This window comes from Nerophis ophidion, linkage group LG15 (assembly GCF_033978795.1).
Source record: "Nerophis ophidion isolate RoL-2023_Sa linkage group LG15, RoL_Noph_v1.0, whole genome shotgun sequence".
Lineage (NCBI taxonomy): Eukaryota > Metazoa > Chordata > Actinopteri > Syngnathiformes > Syngnathidae > Nerophis > Nerophis ophidion.
This window is the reverse complement of record NC_084625.1, coordinates 15,107,952-15,128,645: the sequence shown is the minus strand read 5'-3', so window position 1 is coordinate 15,128,645 and position 20,694 is coordinate 15,107,952. Positions and strand designations below refer to the sequence as shown.

The 20,694-nt window shown below is 41.4% G+C and overlaps 1 protein-coding gene across 1 annotated transcript in view; it reads right to left on the bottom strand.

Moving 5' to 3' along the window:
* Positions 1–391: 391 nt before the first annotated feature.
* LOC133569300 (cadherin-18) overlaps positions 392–20,694 on the bottom strand; it is a 257,158-nt gene continuing 236,855 nt past the window's right edge. The window contains exon 12 of the mRNA XM_061921528.1: positions 392–1,179. Coding sequence (XP_061777512.1) covers positions 674–1,179 — 506 coding nt within the window. The 3' untranslated portion in view covers positions 392–673. The remainder of the gene's footprint in view (positions 1,180–20,694) is intronic.

The window sequence follows — 20,694 nt, the reverse complement described above, 5'->3', positions numbered from 1 at the left end:
AATCTTTTTAACGCACCTTTTTGAGCGAGGACATTACAAGCACGCTTCAGGAACGACTCCGCCGCCACGATATTTTCCCCGCGCCTCCTCTAACTGCTCCGTGGAGCATTGTTTTCGTCCGTCCGTCGTAATATTCCCCGCCGCCATAAAGCTAACCGCAGCTGTAAAAACGAGCTTTAATTAACCTCAAAGCCGTGGACGACTCATCAGTGCGGGTCCAGCCGATGCCCCGCTCGGACCAGTGGGTTAAGCGTGTTAAAAAGGCCACACAGAGTAAATTCCACGTCTGCTGACTTGACGGGATCCATCCGAGTCGGATGCGGAGGGCATCTGTTTAACGACTGAGGAAGAAGACGAGCGAGCACTTTTCTCACGTAATATCCACCCACATGGATATCAGAACTTTATTGAGCCATAAAAAATATACACAAGGAAAATATCCCTTTCATTTCCCCCCATAGTGTTCTTTCCTCCCAAAATCCGATCCAGTAGTTCCACAAGAAGGAGCCAGGATCCCCCAACCCACCCCGAAAAAGAAACATAAAAAAAAAGAAAGCCGTTGCTTCAATTTAGAAGGTAAAAACCACTGGACAGTAGATGTTTCTCCAGACTGTCCGCGAAAGATCCCAAAAGGTTCTTCAATCCGTTTCGGTCCGGAAAAGGGAATGACGCACTAAGTCTTCATGTTTGAATCTGCCTCTGTGTAGAGTTCTGCCAGTCTCTGGAACTGAGGCCCCCAGTCGTCCAGGTAGTGATAATCCTGCTCCGACTGCGTGGTCAGGGAGTCCAACGGGCTGACGGAGCCCGTGGGCGAGCCTTGGCCCTCGTAGGCGTAGGTCTGCAGCGAGTCGTAGGGCGGGCCGCTCGTGTCCGTGTTGGCCTCCGCCAGTCTCTGCTTGATGAACTCGTGCACGTCCACCTCGTCCAGCTCCAACGAGGGGCTCCGGTGGCCCCTGGGGCCGCCGCAGAGCTGCCTCGCCTCCGGGCGAATGTCCCGGCGGAACTTGAGCTCCTCGGCGGCGGCCGGGTTGCGCAGGGCGATGATGTCGAAGGCCTCCGTGTCTTCCTCGCCGCCGCCTTCGTCGTCGTAGGTGACCACGTTCTCGCGGATGTCCTCCTCGGAGATGATGAGCGGCTCTTTCTTGCTCCGTCTCAGAGTCACGAACAGAACCACGATGGCTGCGGGACAGAAAAATTGAGACATTGGAACAAAACATCTGGAGCGCCGCAGGGCTCTTTTCTTGAGCCATTTTCATTTAAAAGTGGGGAAAAAAATGCTACAAATGTCATCTCTTTCCACCATTTATGATCATGTTAGCGAAGTGAAGTAAATTATATTTATCTAGCGCTTTCTCTCTAGAGCCAGATGTGGCTCTTTTGATGACTGCATCTAGCTCTCAGGTAAATCTGAGCTGACATTGCTTGAGACGATAAGTAATGAATAATTCCACTTGTAATCAGTGTTAAAAATAATGTTCAAAATATAAAACATTCTTGTGCTTTTTTTAATCCATCCGTCCGTTTTCTACCACACCTGTTCAAGAAGTTGCGTTAATGGTAAGAAGTTATTTATTTATTATTGGTTAGTGTGGAGCTTGCACTCCTGGGGGTTCTTCAGACCACCAAGCACCAACATGAGAGCCTGTTTCAGGGTTGCAATATTGGTTTATTTTTCAATTAGTCCCTCAGTTGCTTTCTAGCAATTGTCTTTTTCTCTTTTGTTCTCGCTCGCACTCTGGCTCCAGCCCCAACCCCGTCTCTCCTCCTGGCTGCTGCTTATAACATAGCGACAGGTGATTAGATAACAAGGCCCAGGTGGTTCATCTACGCACCTGTCACTGATTTCGAGGCCGATTCTGGCAACACCCTGCTTCGCTGCAGGCCTGCAGGCCACGCCCCCTACACAGTTAGCTTCAGAACAACAATTTTATTTATTTATTTACTTATTATACTCTAGAAATGTTGGTCTTACTTAAAAATGCAAGCGTTTTTAGTTGTGTTCAGTGTTAAAAAAATATTACATGGCTCTTACAGAAATACATTTGAAAATATTTGGTTTCTCGGCTCTCTCTGCCAAAAAGGTTCCCGACCCCTGCTCTAGTGATTCAAACCCAATATGTACTTTTTACATTTAAACCAGTGTGGGTGGCACTGGGAGCAGGTGGGTAAAGTGTCTTGCCCAAGGAAGGGGCGCAAGCCGGGACCGAACCTGCAACCCTCAAGTTGATCCATTGATCCATTTTTTGCAGTTGAAATATTTGTTTTTTTGTGTCAGTGTTGGGTGTTTACAAAACCCAAAACCAGTGAAGTTGGCACGTTGTGTAAATGGTAAATAAAAACAGAATAAAATAACTTGCAAAGACAAGATATTTAAAGTTCGAACTGGAAAACCGTTATATTTTGCAAATACTAGCTCATTTGGAATTTAATGCATGCAACATGTTTCAAAAAAGCTGGCACAAGTGGCAAAAAAGACAACGAAAGTTGAGGAATGCTCATCAAACACTTATTAGAACCATCACACCAAACCCACGAGAAGAATTTTGGATGTGACCCATTTTTTACAGTTTTTAAATATTAGATTTTTTGTGTCACAGTGTTGTGTGTTTACAAAACCCAAAGCCAGTAAAGTAGTCGGCATGTTGTGTCAATGGTAAATAAAAACATAATACAATGACTTGCAAATCCTTTTCAACTTGAATAGCCTGCAAAGACAAGATATTTGATGTTCGAACTGGAAAACTGTTATATTTTGCAAATATTAGCTCATTTGGAATGTGATGACTGCAACATGTTTTAAAAAAAGCTGGCACGAGTGGCAAAAAAGATGAAGAAAGTTGAGGAATGCTCGTCAAACACTTATTAGGACCATCACACCAAACCCATCAGTAGAATTCTTTAGTGACTCAAAGCGCTTTTACATAGTGAAACCCAATATCTAAGTTACATTTAAACCAGTGTGGGTGGCACTGGGAGCAGGTGGGTAAAGTGTCTTGCCCAAGGACACAACGGCAGTGACTCGGATGGCAGAAGCGGGGATCGGACCTGCAACCCTTTAAGTTGCTGGCACGGCCACTCTTCCAACTGAACTGTCATATTTTGCAAATATTAGCTCATTTGGAAATTGATGCCTGCAACATGTTTCAAAAAAGCTGGCACAAATGGCAAAAAAGACGTTGAAAGTTGAGGAATGCTCATCAAACACAAGTATTATTTGGACCATCACACAGGTTGACAGGCTAATTGGGAACAGGTGGGTGCCATGATTGGGTATATAAGCAGCTTCCAAGAAATGCTCAGTCATTCACAAACAAGGATGGGGGGAGGGTCTCCACTTTGTGGACAAATGCGTAAGCAAATTGCCGAACAGTTGAAGAACATCATTTCTCAACCAGCCATTGCAAGGAATATAGGGATTTCATCATTTACCGTCCGTAATATCATCAAAAGGTTCAGAGAATCTGGAGAAATTACTGCACGTAAGCAGCTAACACCGTGACCTTCGATCCCTCAAGCGGTACCGCATCAAAAAGCGACATCAGTGTGTAAGGGATGTTAGCCACATGGGATCAGGAACACTGCAGATAACCAGTGTCAGTAACTACAGTTCATCGCTACATATATAACTGCAAGTTAAAACTCTACTATGCAAAGCCAAAGCCATTTATCAACAACACCCAGAAACGCTGGGCTTCGCTGGGCCCGAGCTCATCTAAAATGAACTGATGCAAAGTGTAAAAGTGTTCTGTGGTCTGACGAGTCCACATTTCAAATTGTTTTTTTGAAACTGTGGACACTTTGTCCTCCGAAACCAAAAAGGAAAAGGACCATCCGAACTGTTATAGGCGCAAAGTTGAAAAGCCAGCATCTGTGATGGTAAGGGGGTATATTAGTGCCCAAAGCATGGGTAACTTACACATCTGTGAAAGCACCATTAATGATGAAAGGTACATACAGGTTCTGGAGCAACATATTTTCCCATCCATGCAACGTTATCAAGGACGCCCCTGCTTATTTCAGCAAGACAATACCAAGCCACGTGTTAAAACAGTGTGGCTTCATAGTAAAAGTGCGGGTACTAGACTGGTCAGCCTGTAGTCCAGATCTGTCTCCTGTCTTATGAAGCCTAAAATACCACAACGGAGACCCCGGATTGTTGAACAACTTAAGCTGTACATCAAGCAAGAATGGGAAATAATTCATTTGTTGTTAAAAGGAAAGGCCATGTAACACAGTGGTTAAAATGCCCCCTGTGCCAACTTTTTTGCAATGTGTTGCTGCCATTAAATTCTAAGTTAATGATTATCGTATTTCCATCAATTGCCGCCGGGGCGCTAATTAACTTAAAACCTCTTCTCACTCATGCGCTTACCAAAGGCATGCGGTAAAAGTAAGCATGCACTAAATATTTGAAAAACTCTTCTCACTCCAGCACTTACCAAAGGCATGCAGTAAAAATTTGAGTGTGATGTAAGCTTGGACCTTAAATCCTACTAAATAGCTCTTAATCTTCTTCCCTTTATGCGATTTCAAATTTACGGTATTGAAATCAGCCTCCTCCATTTTGAAAATGATGACAGGGGAAGTGTCACTGGTGACGTGACGAGTTTGACCAGGCGGTAATACTAACATGCGCTAATTATTTTGGGAAGAGAGTTTGACCCGGCAGTAATTCAAGGCAGGCGCATACTATATGCCCTGCGGCAATTCAAGGAAATACGATATTTACAAACAAATACAAGTTTCTCAGTCAGAACATTACATATCTTGTCTTTTCAGTCTATTCAATTGAATATAAGTTGAAAATAATTTTTAAATCATCATGTTTTTATTTACAAATTATACAGCGTTTATATACAATGTTGATGGAGGGTTTCTTTTAGGCCTTTTTTTGCAGAATAATGCGACCCCAACAACCTCTATTGTTAGCTGACTTTTGCTAGAATTCTTTTATGAGTTAGAATGCAATCCAAAAAAAAAAAAGAGATTGTATTGTCAAAATTCCCCCCAAAAAAGGGCAGTTCCCCTTTAAGTCAACTGGACAAAATGCCATCACAGTCCAGCATTGGTCGGGGCTAATGCCGGCCCCTCCGCGCGTCGTTAATTCGACAAACACAAACATTGTCAGTCATAAAACACCAGCTGATTCCACGTGCATACTTATCAGATTTTTTTTTAATACCGGGAGATTAAATCCGTCCGAGTGTTGAGAGGACTGTTAATCAATAACACGCTTCAGCCGACAGCCATGGCGCTTCCGACGCAAGCTGTTGACTCGACGCCTGTGTCGTCGTCATCTGCGCCGCTAATTTAAGTCACACGGGGAAGCGATGACGACGAAGGGGAAGGGAACACGCGCGTGCAATCACAGTTTTTATGGCCGGTCAGTAATGGAGTCACATAAACGCGGATGCAGATGGTAATGAAGTCGACATGTTATGTGCCATAAAGTGAGAGTAACTGATGACCTCTGTGTCGTGTGTTCATTTTTACTGCAGTCTATCATCAAAAGGGAGTCCATTATGCTCCATTAGCACACCCCAGCGGAGGCTACACATTGCATTGACACAAACAATCCAGCCGCTATGAAATTAAAAGTCATGAAATAGCTTTTTAAAGATTTTTTATCTCCCTCCCCCCACTCCCACCACCTCGTCGCATTTCTGGAACAGCACATTTGGGTACATGACAGATAAGAAGGGATGAGAAATATATTTCATTATGACATTCATATGGGTTGCGCTGGGGGAGAGATTGTTATGCTTATATCTCACGCGGGCGCCAATAAGCGGTGCTTGAAGATGATGACACCGTTGCAGCCGATAAGCAAGTGTTTGTGTCAAAAATCATTTCCTTCTTATTCTTCTCTTGCTTAATATAACAACGCCATCGCTACGGGATGCAAATTAGAGGTTGGCCCTTATCTTTTTCAGCAAGAATACGGAAGGTTAGATTAGCGTTTCTTAACCGTCGGGCCCGTTGTTGGGCCACAAACGCCCACTGGAGGGCCGCCGCCAAAATTTTTGTTATGCATTTTCTCACCACTTGTGGCAGTAATGACAATATCAGACAAACAGAAGAAGTCTGGAGCTAAAGTCATAGAGAAGTTTCGTAAGCGCAAAAATTATGACTAATGTATGTTCATTTGGACTTAAATTTTATTGACAGTTTAGATGAAGAGTCACACTCCACTCTTCATCAACGGCACAGCAGTGGAGATGGTAAGCAGCACCGACTGAAAAGAATACAGCTCACCCCCCCCATTCTCACCACAGTCTACAGACGCACTATAGAGAGCCTACTGACCAACTGCATCTCCGTCTGGAGTGGAGCCTGCAGTGCCTCAGACTGGGAGCCTCTGCAGAGAGTGATTAGGACGGCGGAAAAGATCATCAGGACTCCTCTTGGTCCGATCCAGAAAATCGCAAAAAGCCGCTGCCTGACCAGGGATCAGAAAATCCTCCCACCCCCACCAAGGACTGTTTTCACATTTCTTCGCATTTCTGGCACCGCACGGTACATGACAGATAAGAAGGGATGAGAAATATATTTTGTTATGACATTCATATAGGATGCGCTGGGGGAGAGATTGTTATGCTTATATCTTAGACGCGTGCAAAAAAGCGGTGCTTGAAGATGATGACACCGTTGCAGCCGATAATGCTTAATGGCAGCGCCATCGATCCGCGATGCAAATTTGAGGTTGGCCCTTATCTTTTTCTGCAAGAATACAGAGGGTTAGATTAGCGTTTCTTAACCGTCGGGCCTGTTGTTGGGCCGCCGGCGCCCCCTGGAGGGCCGCCAAACATTTTTTTGTAATACATTTTCTCACCACTTGTGGCAGTAATGACAATATCAGACAAACAGAAGGATTCTGGAGCTAAAGTCATAGAGAAGTGTCTTAAGCGCAAAAATTATGACTAATGTATTTTCATTTGGACTTAAATTTTAGCGCTGGGGGAGACATTGTTATGCTTATATCTCAGACGCACGCAAATAAGTGGTGCTTGAAGACGATGACACCGTTGCAGCCGATAATGCTTAATGGCAGCAGCATCGCTCCGGGATGTGAATTTGAGGTTGGCCGTTATCTTTTTTTGCAAGAATACGGAAGGTTAGATTAGCGTTTCTTAACCGTCGGGCCTGTTGTTGGGCCGCCAAACATTTTTTTGTAATACATTTTCTCACCACTTGTGGCAGTAATGACAATATCAGACAAACAGAAGGATTCTGGAGCTAAAGTCATTGAGAAGTTCCTTAGGCGCAAAAATTATGACTAATGTATTTTTTTTTTTTACTTAAATTTTAGCGCTGGGGGAGACATTGTTATGCTTATTTCTTAGACGGGCGCAAATAAGCGGTCCTTGAAGATGACACCGTTGCAGCCGATAATGCTTAATTGCAGCGCCATCGCTCCGGGATGCGAATTTGAGGTTGGCCGTTGTCTTTTTCTGCAAGAATACGGAAGGTTAGATTAGCGTTTCTTAACCGTCGGGCCTGTTGTTGGGCCGCCAAACATTTTTTGTAATACATTTTCTCACCATTTGTGGCAGTAATGACAATATCAGACAAACAGAAGGATTCTGGAGCTAAAGTCATAGAGAAGTTTCTTAGGCGCAAAAATTATGACTAATGTATTTTTTTTTTTTACTTAAATTTTAGCGCTGGGGGAGACATTGTTATGCTTCTTTCTTAGACGGGCGCAAATAAGCGGTGCTTGAAGATGACACCGTTGCAGCCGATAATGCTTAATTGCAGCGCCATCGCTCCGGGATGCGAATTTGAGTAATGACAATATCAGACAAACAGAAGAAGTCTGGAGCTAAAGTCATAGAGAAGTTTCTTAAGTGCAAAAATTATGACTAATGTATTTTCATTTGGACTTAAATTTTATTGACCGTTTAGATGAAGAGTCACTCTCGACTCTTCATCAACGGCACAGCAGTGGAGATGGTAACCAGCAGCTAGTTCCTGGGGGTCGCAAATAACTGGCAATATGACCTGGTCCCTAGCTCAGCAGCGCATGCACTTTTTGTGTCGGCTGAAAAGAATACAGGTCACTCCCCCCATTCTACAGAGGCACTATAGAGAGCCTACTGACCAACTGCATCTCTGCCTAGACTGGAACCTGCAGTTCCTCAGACTGGAAGTCTCTGCAGAGAGTGGTGCATCCAGGAAATCGCAAAAGCCGCTGCCTGACCAGGGCTCAGAAAATCCTCCCAACCCCACCAAGGACTGTTTTCACATTTCTTCGCATTTCTGGAACCGCACATTTGGGTACAAGACAGATAGGAAGGGATGATAAATATATTTCATTATGACATTCATTTGGGTTGCGCTGGGGGAGAGATTGTTATGCTTATATCTCACGCGGGCGCCAATAAGCGGTGCTTGAAGATGATGACACCGTTGCAGCCGATAAGCAAGTGTTCGTGTCAAAATAATTTCCTTCTTATTCTTCTCTTGCTTAATATAACAACCCCATCGCTCCGGGATGCAAATTTGAGGTCGGCCCTTATCTTTTTCTGCAAGAATACGGAAGGTTAGATTAGCGTTTCTTAACCGTCGGGCCTGTTGTTGGGCAGCCGGCGCCCCCTTTAGGGCCGCCAAACATTTTTTTGTAATACATTTTCTCACCCTTTGTGGCAGTAATGATAATATCAGACAAACAGACTCTGGAGCTAAAGTCATAGAGAAGTTTTAAGCGCAAAAATTATGACTAATGTATTTTCATTTGGACTTAAATTTTAGCGCTGGGGGGGACATTGTTATGCTTATATCTCAGACTCACGCAAATAAGCGGTGCTTGAAGATGATGACACCGTTGCAGCCGCTAATGCTTAATGGCAGCGCCATCGCTACGGGATGCAAATTTGAGGTTGATCCTTATCTTTTTCTGCAAGAATATGGAGGGTTAGATTAGCGTTTTTTATTCGTCGGGCATGTTGTTGGGCCGCCAGCGCCCCCTGGAGGGTAGCCACAAATGTTTTCGTAATACACTTTCTCACCACTTGTGGCAGTAATGACAATATCAGACAAATAGAAGAAGTCTGGAGCTAAAGTCATATAGAAGTGTCTTAAGCGCAAAAATTATGACCAATGTATTTTCTTTTTGGACTTAAATTTTAGCGCTGGGGGGGACATTGTTATGCTTATATCTCAAACGCGCAAATAAGCGGTGCTTGAAGATGATGACACCGTTGCAGCCGATAATGCTTAATGGCAGCGCCATCGCTCCGGGATGCAAATTTAAGGTTGACCCTTATCTTTTTTTGCAAGAATACGGAAGGTTGGATTAGCGTTTCTTAACCGTCGGTTCCGTTGTTGGGCCGCCAAACATTTTTTTGTAATACATTTTCTCACCACTTGGGGCAGTAATGACAATATCAGACGAACAGAAGAAGTCTGGAGCTAAAGTCATAGAGAAGTGTCTTAAGCGCAAAAAATATGACTTGTGTATTTTCATTAGGACTTAAATTTTATTAACAGTTTAGATGAAGAGCCACTCTCCACTCTTCATCAACGGCACAGCAGTGGAGATGCGAAGCAGCACCTAGTTTCCGGGGGTCGCAAATAACTGGCAATATGACCTGGTCCCTAGCTCAGCAGCGCATGCATTTCTTGTGTCGGCTGAAAAGAATACAGCTCACTCCCCCATTCTACAGAGGCACTATAGAGAGCCTACTGACCAACTGCATCTCTGTCTAGACTGGAACCTGCAGTTCCTCAGACTGGAAGTCTCTGCAGAGAGTGGTGCATCCAGGAAATCGCAAAAAGCCGCTGCCTGACCAGGGCTCAGAAAATCCTCCCACCCGCACCAAGGACTGTTTTCACATTTCTTCGCATTTCTGGAACCGCACATTTGGGTACAAGACACATAGGAAGGGATGATAAATATATTTCATTATAACATTCATTTGGGTTGCGCTGGGGGAGAGATTGTTAAGCTTATATCTCACGCGGGCGCCAATAAGCGGTGTTTGAAGATGATGACACCGTTGCAGCCGATAAGCAAGTGTTTGTGTCAAAAATCATTTCCTTCTTATTCTTCTCTTGCTTAATATAACAACGCCATCGCTCCGGGATGCAAATTTGAGGTCGGCCCTTATCTTTTTCTGCAAGAATACGGAAGGTTAGATTAGCGTTTCTTAACCGTCGGGCCTGTTGTTGGGCAGCCGGCGCCCCCTTTAGGGCCGCCAAACTTTTTTTTGTAATACATTTTCTCACCACTTGTGGCAGTAATGATAATATCAGACAAACAGACTCTGGAGCTAAAGTCATAGAGAAGTTTTTTAAGCGCAAAAATTATGACTAATGTATTTTCATTTGGACTCAAATTTTAGCGCTGGGGGAGACATTGTTATGCTTATATCTCAGACTCACTCAAATAAGCGGTGCTTGAAGATGATGACACCGTTGCAGCCGCTAATGCTTAATGGCAGCGCCATCGCTCCGGGATGCAAATTTGAGGTTGATCCTTATCTTTTTCTGCAAGAATACGGAGGGTTAGATTAGCGTTTCTTAACCGTCTGGCCTGTTGTTGGGCCGCCAGCGCCCCCTGGAGGGTAGCCAAAAATGTTTTCGTAATACACTTTCTCACCACTTGTGGCAGTAATGACAATATCAGACAAACAGAAGAAGTCTGGAGCTAAAGTCATATAGAAGTGTCTTAAGCGCAAAAATTATTACTAATATATTTTCTTTTTGGACTTAAATTTTAGCGCTGGGGGGGACATTGTTATGCTTATATCTCAGACTCACTCAAATAAGCGGTGCTTGAAGATGATGACACCGTTGCAGCCGCTAATGCTTAATGGCAGCGCCATCGCTCCGGGATGCAAATTTGAGGTTGATCCTTATCTTTTTCTGCAAGAATACGGAGGGTTAGATTAGCGTTTCTTAACCGTCTGGCCTGTTGTTGGGCCGCCAGCGCCCCCTGGAGGGTAGCCAAAAATGTTTTCGTAATACACTTTCTCACCACTTGTGGCAGTAATGACAATATCAGACAAACAGAAGAAGTCTGGAGCTAAAGTCATATAGAAGTGTCTTAAGCGCAAAAATTATTACTAATATATTTTCTTTTTGGACTTAAATTTTAGCGCTGGGGGGGACATTGTTATGCTTATATCTCAGACGCGCAAATAAGCGGTGCTTGAAGATGATGACACCGTTGCAGCCGATAATGCTTAATGGCAGCGCCATCGCTCCGGGATGCAAATTTAAGGTTGACCCTTATCTTTTTCTGCAAGAATACGGAAGGTTAGATTAGCGTTTCTTAACCGTCGGGCCCGTTGTTGGGCCGCCAAACATTTTTCGTAATACACTTTCTCACCACTTGTGGCAGTAATGACAATATCAGACAAACAGAAGAAGTCTGGAGCTAAAGTCATATAGAAGTGTCTTAAGCGCAAAAATTATTACTAATATATTTTCTTTTTGGACTTAAATTTTAGCGCTGGGGGGGACATTGTTATGCTTATATCTCAGACGCGCAAATAAGCGGTGCTTGAAGATGATGACACCGTTGCAGCCGATAATGCTTAATGGCAGCGCCATCGCTCCGGGATGCAAATTTAAGGTTGACCCTTATCTTTTTCTGCAAGAATACGGAAGGTTAGATTAGCGTTTCTTAACCGTCGGGCCCGTTGTTGGGCCGCCAAACATTTTTTGTAATACATTTTCTCAGCACTTGTGGCAGTAATGACAATATCAGACAAACAGAAGAAGTCTGGAGCTAAAGTCATAGAGAAGTGTCTTAAGTGCAAAAAATATGACTTATGTATTTTCATTTGGACTTAAATTTTATTGACAGTTTAGATGAAGAGCCACTCTCCACTCTTCATCAACGGCACAGCAGTGGAGATGGTAACCAGCACCTAGGTTCCGGGGGTTGCAGATAACTGGCAATATGACCTGGTCCCTAGCTCAGCAGCACATGCACTTTTTGCATGTGCTTGAAAAAAGAAAGAAAACAAAAATTGTTACAGGGCTTGATCAATGCAAAACAATACAGTCAGAAAAAAACAAAAAAGCAAGTAAACCGTGACAAAACCATATCAAAATGACGCAAAAAAAGCAATGGTTGTGTAGGATCAATACAAAAAATAACAATATAAAAAAAGGAATACAACTACAAAAAAAGATGGCTTTTTTATGACTTTGAGTTATGATTCAATATATGTCAGTAAAGGTTTCCAGGTTAGTTCCCATTTATTCATATTTGTAGAGTTTATAAATCTTTTTTTTTTCAAGAGTTATTACATTCACAAGTTCCTGAAGTTGGGTGCAGATGGGGTTTTCCGGCACTTCCAGCTCCAGTCCAGACAGAGATGCAGTTGGTCAGTAGTCTCTCTATTTGACATGTTATGTGCCATAAAGTGAGAGTTACTGATGATTTCTGTGTCCATTATAGAATAGATAGAATGTACTTTATTGATCCCTGGGGGAAATTCAGCTCCACAGTTCGCTCACAATAGACAATAATAATAATAAATAATATATAAAATATATAATATATGAATCTTTTTTTTAATTTTTTTTTTAATATATAATATATGAATAACTTCACTGTGGCAGAGGGGTTAGTGCGTCTGCCTCACATTCCTGCAGTCCTGGGTTCAAATCCAGGTTAGGGATCTTTCTGTGTGGAGTTTGCGTGTTCTCCCCGTGAATGCGTGGGTTCTCTCCGGGTACTCCGGCTTCCTCCCACTTCCAAAGACATGCACCTGGGGATAGGTTGATTGGCAACACTAAATTGGCCCTAGTGTGTGAATGTGAGTGTGAATGTTGTCTGTCTATATGTGTTGGCCCTGCGATGAGGTGGTGACTTGTCCAGGGTGTACCCCGCCTTCCGCCCGATTGTAGCTGAGATAGACGCCAGCGCCCCCCACGACCCCAAAAGGGAATAAGCGGTAGAAAATAGATGGGTAATATATGAATAGTATAAATATATTGTACATATATTCTACATTTAAGTGCAGTCAAGGAACATATACATTATACAGTCTGATGGCTGTCGGTATGAAGGACCTCCTTTGTCGTTCCGTGTTGCATTTAGAGAGTCTGAGCCTTCCATTGAATGTGCTCATTCTCTCCGCAAGGTCCGAGTGTAGTGAGTGGGAGGTGTTGTCCATAATGGCTCGGAGTTTTGCTAGACTTCTCCTCTCTGACCCCACCGCCAGAGAATCCAGCTCCACTCCCACCACATTACTGGCCTTTTCTACCAACATGTCCAGTCTGTTTGTGTCCCTCAAACATGTTCCATTAGCACACCCCAGCAGAGGCTACACATTGCATTGACACAAACAATCCAGCCTCTATGAAATTAAAAGTCATGAAATAGCTTTTTAAAGATTTTTTTTTATCCCCCTCCATCCTTTTCCATGTCTGGCACCGCACATGACGGATAAGAAGGGATGAGAAATATATTTCATTATGACACTCATATAGGATGCGCTGGGGGAGAGATTGTTATGCTTATATCTCACGCGGGCGCCAATAAGCGGTGCTTGAAGATGATGACACCGTTGCAGCCGATAAGCAAGTGTCTAAAATCATTTCCTTCTTATTCTTCTCTTGCTTAATGGCATCGCCATCGCTCCGGGATGCAAATTTGAGGTTGACACAGAGACTCCTCTCCACGCCCACCAACGACTGTTTTCACTGCCGGACTCTAGAAAGAGGTTCCGCAGCCTCCTTAAAGGCCTACTGAAACCCACTACTACCGACCACGCAGTCTGATAGTTTATATATCAATGATGAAATATTAACATTGCAACACATGCCAAGTTTACTAAATTACAATTTTAAATTTCCCGCGGAGTTTCTTGTTGAAAACGTTGCGGAATGACGCGTGCGCGTGACGTCTCGAGTTGGAGGGGACATATTAGTGCAGCACCACTCGCGGCTAAAAGTCGTCTCTTTTCATCGCGCAATTACACAGTATTCTGGACGTCTGTGTTGCTGAATCTTTTGCAATTTGTTCAATTAATAATGAAGTCAAAGTAGAAAGATGGAGGTGGGAAACTTTTGTGTTTCCTTGTTTAAAATCCCCGGAGGTGAAGCTTTACTATGGATCAGAGCGGTCAAGCGAACATGGATCCCGACTACATGTCAACCGGCAGGTTTCGGTGAGAAAATTGTGGTAAAAAGTCGCCTCTTCACCGAGATCTGCGGAGCTTGCGCCGTCCATGCAGCTGCCGTGACTTCCCTGAGACACTGGCGTCAACACACCCTTCCGACTAACAGGTACTATTTAACTCACTAAAACACTAGCAACACAATAGAAAGATAAGGGATTTCCCAGAATTATCCTAGTAAATGTGTCTAAAAACATCTGAATCGCTCCCAATGCAATCGCCTTTTTTTAAAAACTTTTTAATTTTTTTTCTAGTCCTTCGCTATCAATATCCTCAGCCACGAATCGTTCATCCACGCTCAAATGAATGGGTAAGTTGTCATTTCCTTGGTCCGAATAGCTCTTGCTGTTGGAGACTCTTATTATAAACAATGTGAGGATGTGAGGAGCCCTCACACCGGTGACATCATCGCCTGTGACTTCCGGTAAAGGCAAAGCTTTTTTATTAGCGACCAAAAGTTGCGAACTTTATCGTCGATGTTCTCTACTAAATCCTTTCAGCAAAAATATGGCAATATCGCGTAATGATCACGTATGACACACAGAAATGAATCTGCTATCCCCGATAAGTAAGACAATCTCATTTCAGTAGGCCTTTAACTTCAGGTTCTGTAACAGCTTCTTCCCTCAGGGCAAAAGACTCTTGAACGCATCATAATAATCCCATCAATTCCCCCCCAAAACGGTTGAACTCGCTGGAATATTAAGACAATCTAACGCATGTCCATAAACGTGGATGCATATGCAAAAGTGCAATGTATTTATCTGTAAAGTAATCTATTTATTTATTTCCACACTTCATTGCTCTTTTATTCTGCATCACAGCGAGCAGATTTTTTTCTAGTCCGTACTGTAAACTTCAAATTTGAATAGCAATAAAAGGAAGTTTTAAGTCTAAGTTAAACATAAATTATTTTGCATAAATTTTGTATTAACCGTTTATTTTAGCATTGATAAATACCTTCTTATGCGGTATATTTAATCAGTAGTATTTTTTGTGATCAGCCTGACCAAAGCCTTAAAAATAATTTTGTGATTAATACATACTTTCATATCCTTTGACAAGGTGTATCCTGTTAAACTGTAAATAGGTTGGATATGATTACTGAATTTGATCAAAATCAAGAGTAAGTTTACAAACCCCGTTTCCATATGAGTTGGGAAATTGTGTTCTAAGTAAATATAAACGGAATACAATGATTTGCAAATCCTTTTCAACCCATATTCAGTTGAGACAGCATATTTGATGTTCAAACTGATAAACTTTTTTTTTTTTTTTTGCAATTCATTAACATTGAAATTTGACGCCAGCAACACGTGACAAAGAAGTTAGGAACGGTGGAAAATAATTACTGATAAAGTTGAGGAATGCTCAACAAGCACTTATTTGGAACATCCCACAGAAGTGCAGGCTATTTGGGTGCCATGATTGGGTATAAAAACAGCTTCCCAAAATATGCTCAGTCTTTCACAAGAAAGGATGGGGCGAGGTACACCCCTTTGTACACAACTGCGCGAGCAAATAGTCAAACAGTTTAAGAACAACATTTCTCAAAGTGCGATTGCAAGAAATTTAGGGATTTCAACATCTACGGTCCATAATATCATCAAAAGGTTCAGAGAATCTGGAGAAATCACTCCACGTAAGCGGCATGGCCGGAAACCAACATTGAATGACCGTGACCTTCGATCCCTCAGACGGCACTGTATCAAAAACCGACATCAATCTCTAAAGGATATCACCACATGGGCTCAGGAACACTTCAGAAAACCACTGTCACTAAATACAGTTCATCGATATATCTGTAAGTGCAAGTTACAGATGTATTAAGACAATGCCAAGCCACATTCAGCACGTGTTACAAAAGCGTGGCTTCGTAAAAAAAAGTGTGGGTACTTTCCGGGCCCGCCTGCAGTCCAGACCTGTCTCCCATCGAAAATGTGTGGCGCATTATGAAGCGTAAAATACAGACCCCAGACTGTTGAACGACTGAAACTTTACATAAAACAAGAATGGGAACGAATTCCACTTTCAAAGCTTCAACAATTAGTTTCCTCAGTCCCCCCGCGTTTATTGAGTGTTGTTAAAAGAAAATGTGAAGTAACACAGTGGTGAACATGCCCTTCCCCAACTACTTTTGCACGTGTTGCAGCCATGAAATTCTAAGTTAATTATTATTTGCAAAAAAAAATAAAGTTTATGAGTTTGAACATCAAATATCTTGTCTTTGTAGCATATTCAACTGAATATGGGTTGAAAAGGATTTGCAAGTCATCGTATTTTGTTTATATTTACATCTAACAGAATTTCTCAACTCATATGGAAACGGGGATTATACTAATTACAGAGTTAATATTTCTGTGGGCTCTGGGCCCCTACGTCGTGGAAATGTTTGCCCCCAAGGTAAAAAAAAAAAAGTTAAAAACCACTGGGTTAGATAATGGTCAGAAAATATTAGTGCGGATGTATTTTTCAGACTGTAGAGTATAAAAGCCGCACCTGCAACATTTCTGAAGAAAATTTATTTTTTCCATATATTAGCCATTTTCTACCGCTTATTCTCTTCAGGGTCGCGGGGGGTGCTGGAGCCTATCTCAGACTATAAGCCGCATTTATATACATTGCGACATGAATTATTTACACAACTATTTTGTAAATCTTTATTTACATACCTAATTATTTCCAAACGTTGTCTGTAACACGGCAGTAAAACGGCTGGTCAAACAAAACAAAAGTCATCGTCAGGGACCTGATAGCTACGGAAGCCAGCTAAACAGCTAACCAGCTAACTCCACGGTGACGTTTTGGTGAATTTACGAAACTGAGACAATACAAAAAGAATGCTATTGTAACTTTTTAATACTAACACAGACACTTGTAAACGTGTTAGCATATTCGCTAACGACACTAGCTTCTTTGCTTTACAATAACACGTACAAATATACATGAAAACACTCCTACAGACATCACCAATGGTTTATTAGGTATAAACCGTTTTAGTTATATTGTAAAACTTATAAACGTTGCTTGGAGTGATGAATGAAGAATTCATACAAGTAGAAACACCGTGGATGTCTAAAAAACTGAACGTCACTCCGGTTGAAAAAAAACAAAAACAATATACGCTACGAATAAATGAAAGGACACTACAGAACATGCACTGACCGAATTCCGTCAGTAATACCGGGCCTCGATTCACTTAAAATCAAAAAAGGGAATTTTTCAATACCTTTGTTGTACATGACATCACGTCCGGTTACGAAATAATCATGTAAACACTCACTCAACCAAACTCCCTCGAAGTAATGTTGCAATTTTCAACACCAACATTAAGTCAGCCTGGTAGAAAACGCTCGAACACAAAGGCTTTAGTCTCCCGAAACGTGCTAGCTTGCTTCTAATTTACATTGGATTTTTCATTGACGGGCTAATATTAGCATGAGCGACTTTACATGGCGATTTAAACACCTCCGAAAATTATCATGAAAAATACAACTAAGATGAATGTTACAATCTAACAGCTGTTTCGTAATAAGCACAATACTTACAGTATAGCCACTTTGTAGGGTGCAACAGAACACACTCATCTCTACTTCCTAGTTCGACAACATACCATAGATAGCCTGTACAGTGCTGCCATCTAATGTCTTGGAAGTGCAACTGCATTGCAAATGAGACTAATGGAATAAAAACATCGGCAAAAGTACCAAATATGGGTACCGTTAAGTACCAGTATTGATTCCCAGGTACCAGGAATTTGTATGTTATCGGATCAAATGGGACCGCTAACAATCTCTAGAGATAACCTTTATTTTTTTTTCTTCAAAATGGGAACACGATGTGGCAAAAGGTGACGGTAAACACCGTGTCTCGGCCCTCAGCGCCGAATGTGAGAGAAAACTGTAGCCTTGGGTCCATTTCTGGAGACTCCCATCACGCCCCACCCACTGATGACAGGACGTCGCTTCCACTAGTTGTTGTTTTTTTTTGGCCGGCCTCTCTCGTGTTGCATCGAGGAAAGCCAGCGAGAATATGCATCGTGTTCAACGCCCTGAGACAGTCGCTGGCACGAGGCGGCGTTCTCTCGCATCACGTCTTCCCGTGCGGCGTGCACGTCTGGTCTGAGACGCCTCACGGCCACACGACAGTTTGACTGCAGATTGTGTGTGTGTGTGTGTGTGTGTGTGTGTGTGTGTGTGTGTGTGTCTGCGCGTATCACTGAGCACTCTCTGTGAATCTCAAAAAACAACTTTTGTCGTATAAAGTGAAGACCATGTTCACTTTAAAGGACACATACATATATATATATATATTTATATATATATATATATATATATATATATATATATATATATATATATATATATATATATATATATATATATATATATAAATATATATATATATAATCGTGCTGCTGAGGCAGGTTGCCATAGTAACACGGCACCGGCTCGGAATATGCTGTCTGGGTGCGACAGTGAGGTGAGAACATGCGTTATTTTTTTCGCAGAAATGCCAGGCGTGAACTTGACCACAAGAGTGTCGATGCCTTCAGGAGGGAACTTTTCCGGGAATTATTCTGGACCGTCCGCTTAAGTGCACGGTGGATTCGCGGTTAGGATGTCAGGCATCGAGGGGTTTGAATCCCCCATTTGGCAAGTTTGCATGTTGCGCCGATGTGTGTTTGGTTCAATGTGGGAGACCAGGGAGGACTAAACTTTTTTCACTAAAAAGTCACACGATGCGGGGCCATTTTGATATTAGGACAAAATACATAAATAAACAAACAATATTGTGTATTTTTTTTTTTTTGTCGGCCTCTCTCGTGTTGCCTCGAGGAAAGCCAGCGTGAATATGCATCGTGTTCAACGCCCTGAGACAATCGTTGGCACGACGCGGCGTTCTCTCGCATCACGTCTCCCCGTACAGACACACACATATATATATATATATATATATATATATATATATATATATTTATGTGTATATATATATATGTGTGTGTGTATTTATGTGTGTATATATATATATATATGTTATATATATGTATATATATATGTGTGTTATACATGTGTAACTATATATATATATATGTGTGTGTATATGTTATATATGTCTAAGTATATGTATATATATATATATTTGTATATTTGTGTACGTGTGTGTGTGGGTATATATACATATATATATATATATATATATATGTATGTGTTATATATATATATATATATATATATATATATATATATATATATATATATATATATATATGTATGTGTGTGTTATATATATATATATATATATATATATATGTTATATATATATATGTATATGTAATGTGTATATATATATATATATATATGTTATATATATATGTATATGTTATGTGTATATATATATATATATGTGTGTGTGTGTTTGTATACATATATATATGTGTGTGTATGTATATATGTGTTTGTATATATTTATGTGTATGTATATATGTCTGTTTGTGTATATATATATAAAAAAAAATATATATATATTATATATATATATATATATATATATATATATATATATATAGTCAAGGTTACTGTGGTTTACCCGCTTTACACTGCTCAATACTGGGGTAGAGCAGAATATACGTTAGTTCAGGAAAAAAACTGGTTTCCCTGCTCTTCAGGGAACTCCCCTGAACAGCAGGGAAACCTGCGGAACAGGGTTGTAGGGATGACGTAGCCTCCGTGTTTTTTCCCCCTGACCTAACGTAAACATACTATACTGTATACTCCTCCATAAAATAGGTAAACAGCTGTAACACATTTTTATTTTACTTGAAATAAAACTAGTTTTGGTCAAAATAAATTCCACCCAAACATTTAAAAAAGTTATATACAAATAAGGCAACAAGAGAAGTATCCCATGCTTCTCTTTTCTAAAGTAAATCCATACAGCATATATGATCAACTACATCAACTATAGGATTTTCCTGGCTGGAGAGGCCATGCTCAAATTAAATAAATAAATAAATAAATAAATAAAATGTTTTACCCTATTGTGGATTTTTATGAATCGATTAAGAATCGTTACAAATAAGAATTGCACTTAATTTGATAATCTTCTTTTTTTTGACACCCTGGATAGATGGTAGTTTTTGCTTATAATTAGTCATTTTGTATGTAAAAAAAAAAAAGACAGTAGCTTAAATATTGTGTTGCTATTGATAAACTGTCAATAGCACTCCTCATAAACACATTAAAACACATACAGTTGATACATGTAATCGGTATCGGCTGATATAAATGATAAATGGGTTGTACTTGTATAGCGCTTTTCTACCTTCAAGGTACTCAAAGCGCTTTGACATTACTTCCACATTTACCCATTCACACACACATTCACACACACTGATGGAGGGAGCTGCCATGCAAGGCGCCAACCAGCACCCATCAGGAGCAAGGGTGAAGTGTCTTGCTCGGGACACAACGGACGTGACGAGGTTGGTACTAGGTGGGATTTGAACCAGGGACCCTCGGGTTGCGCACGGCCACTCTCCCACTGCGCCACGCCT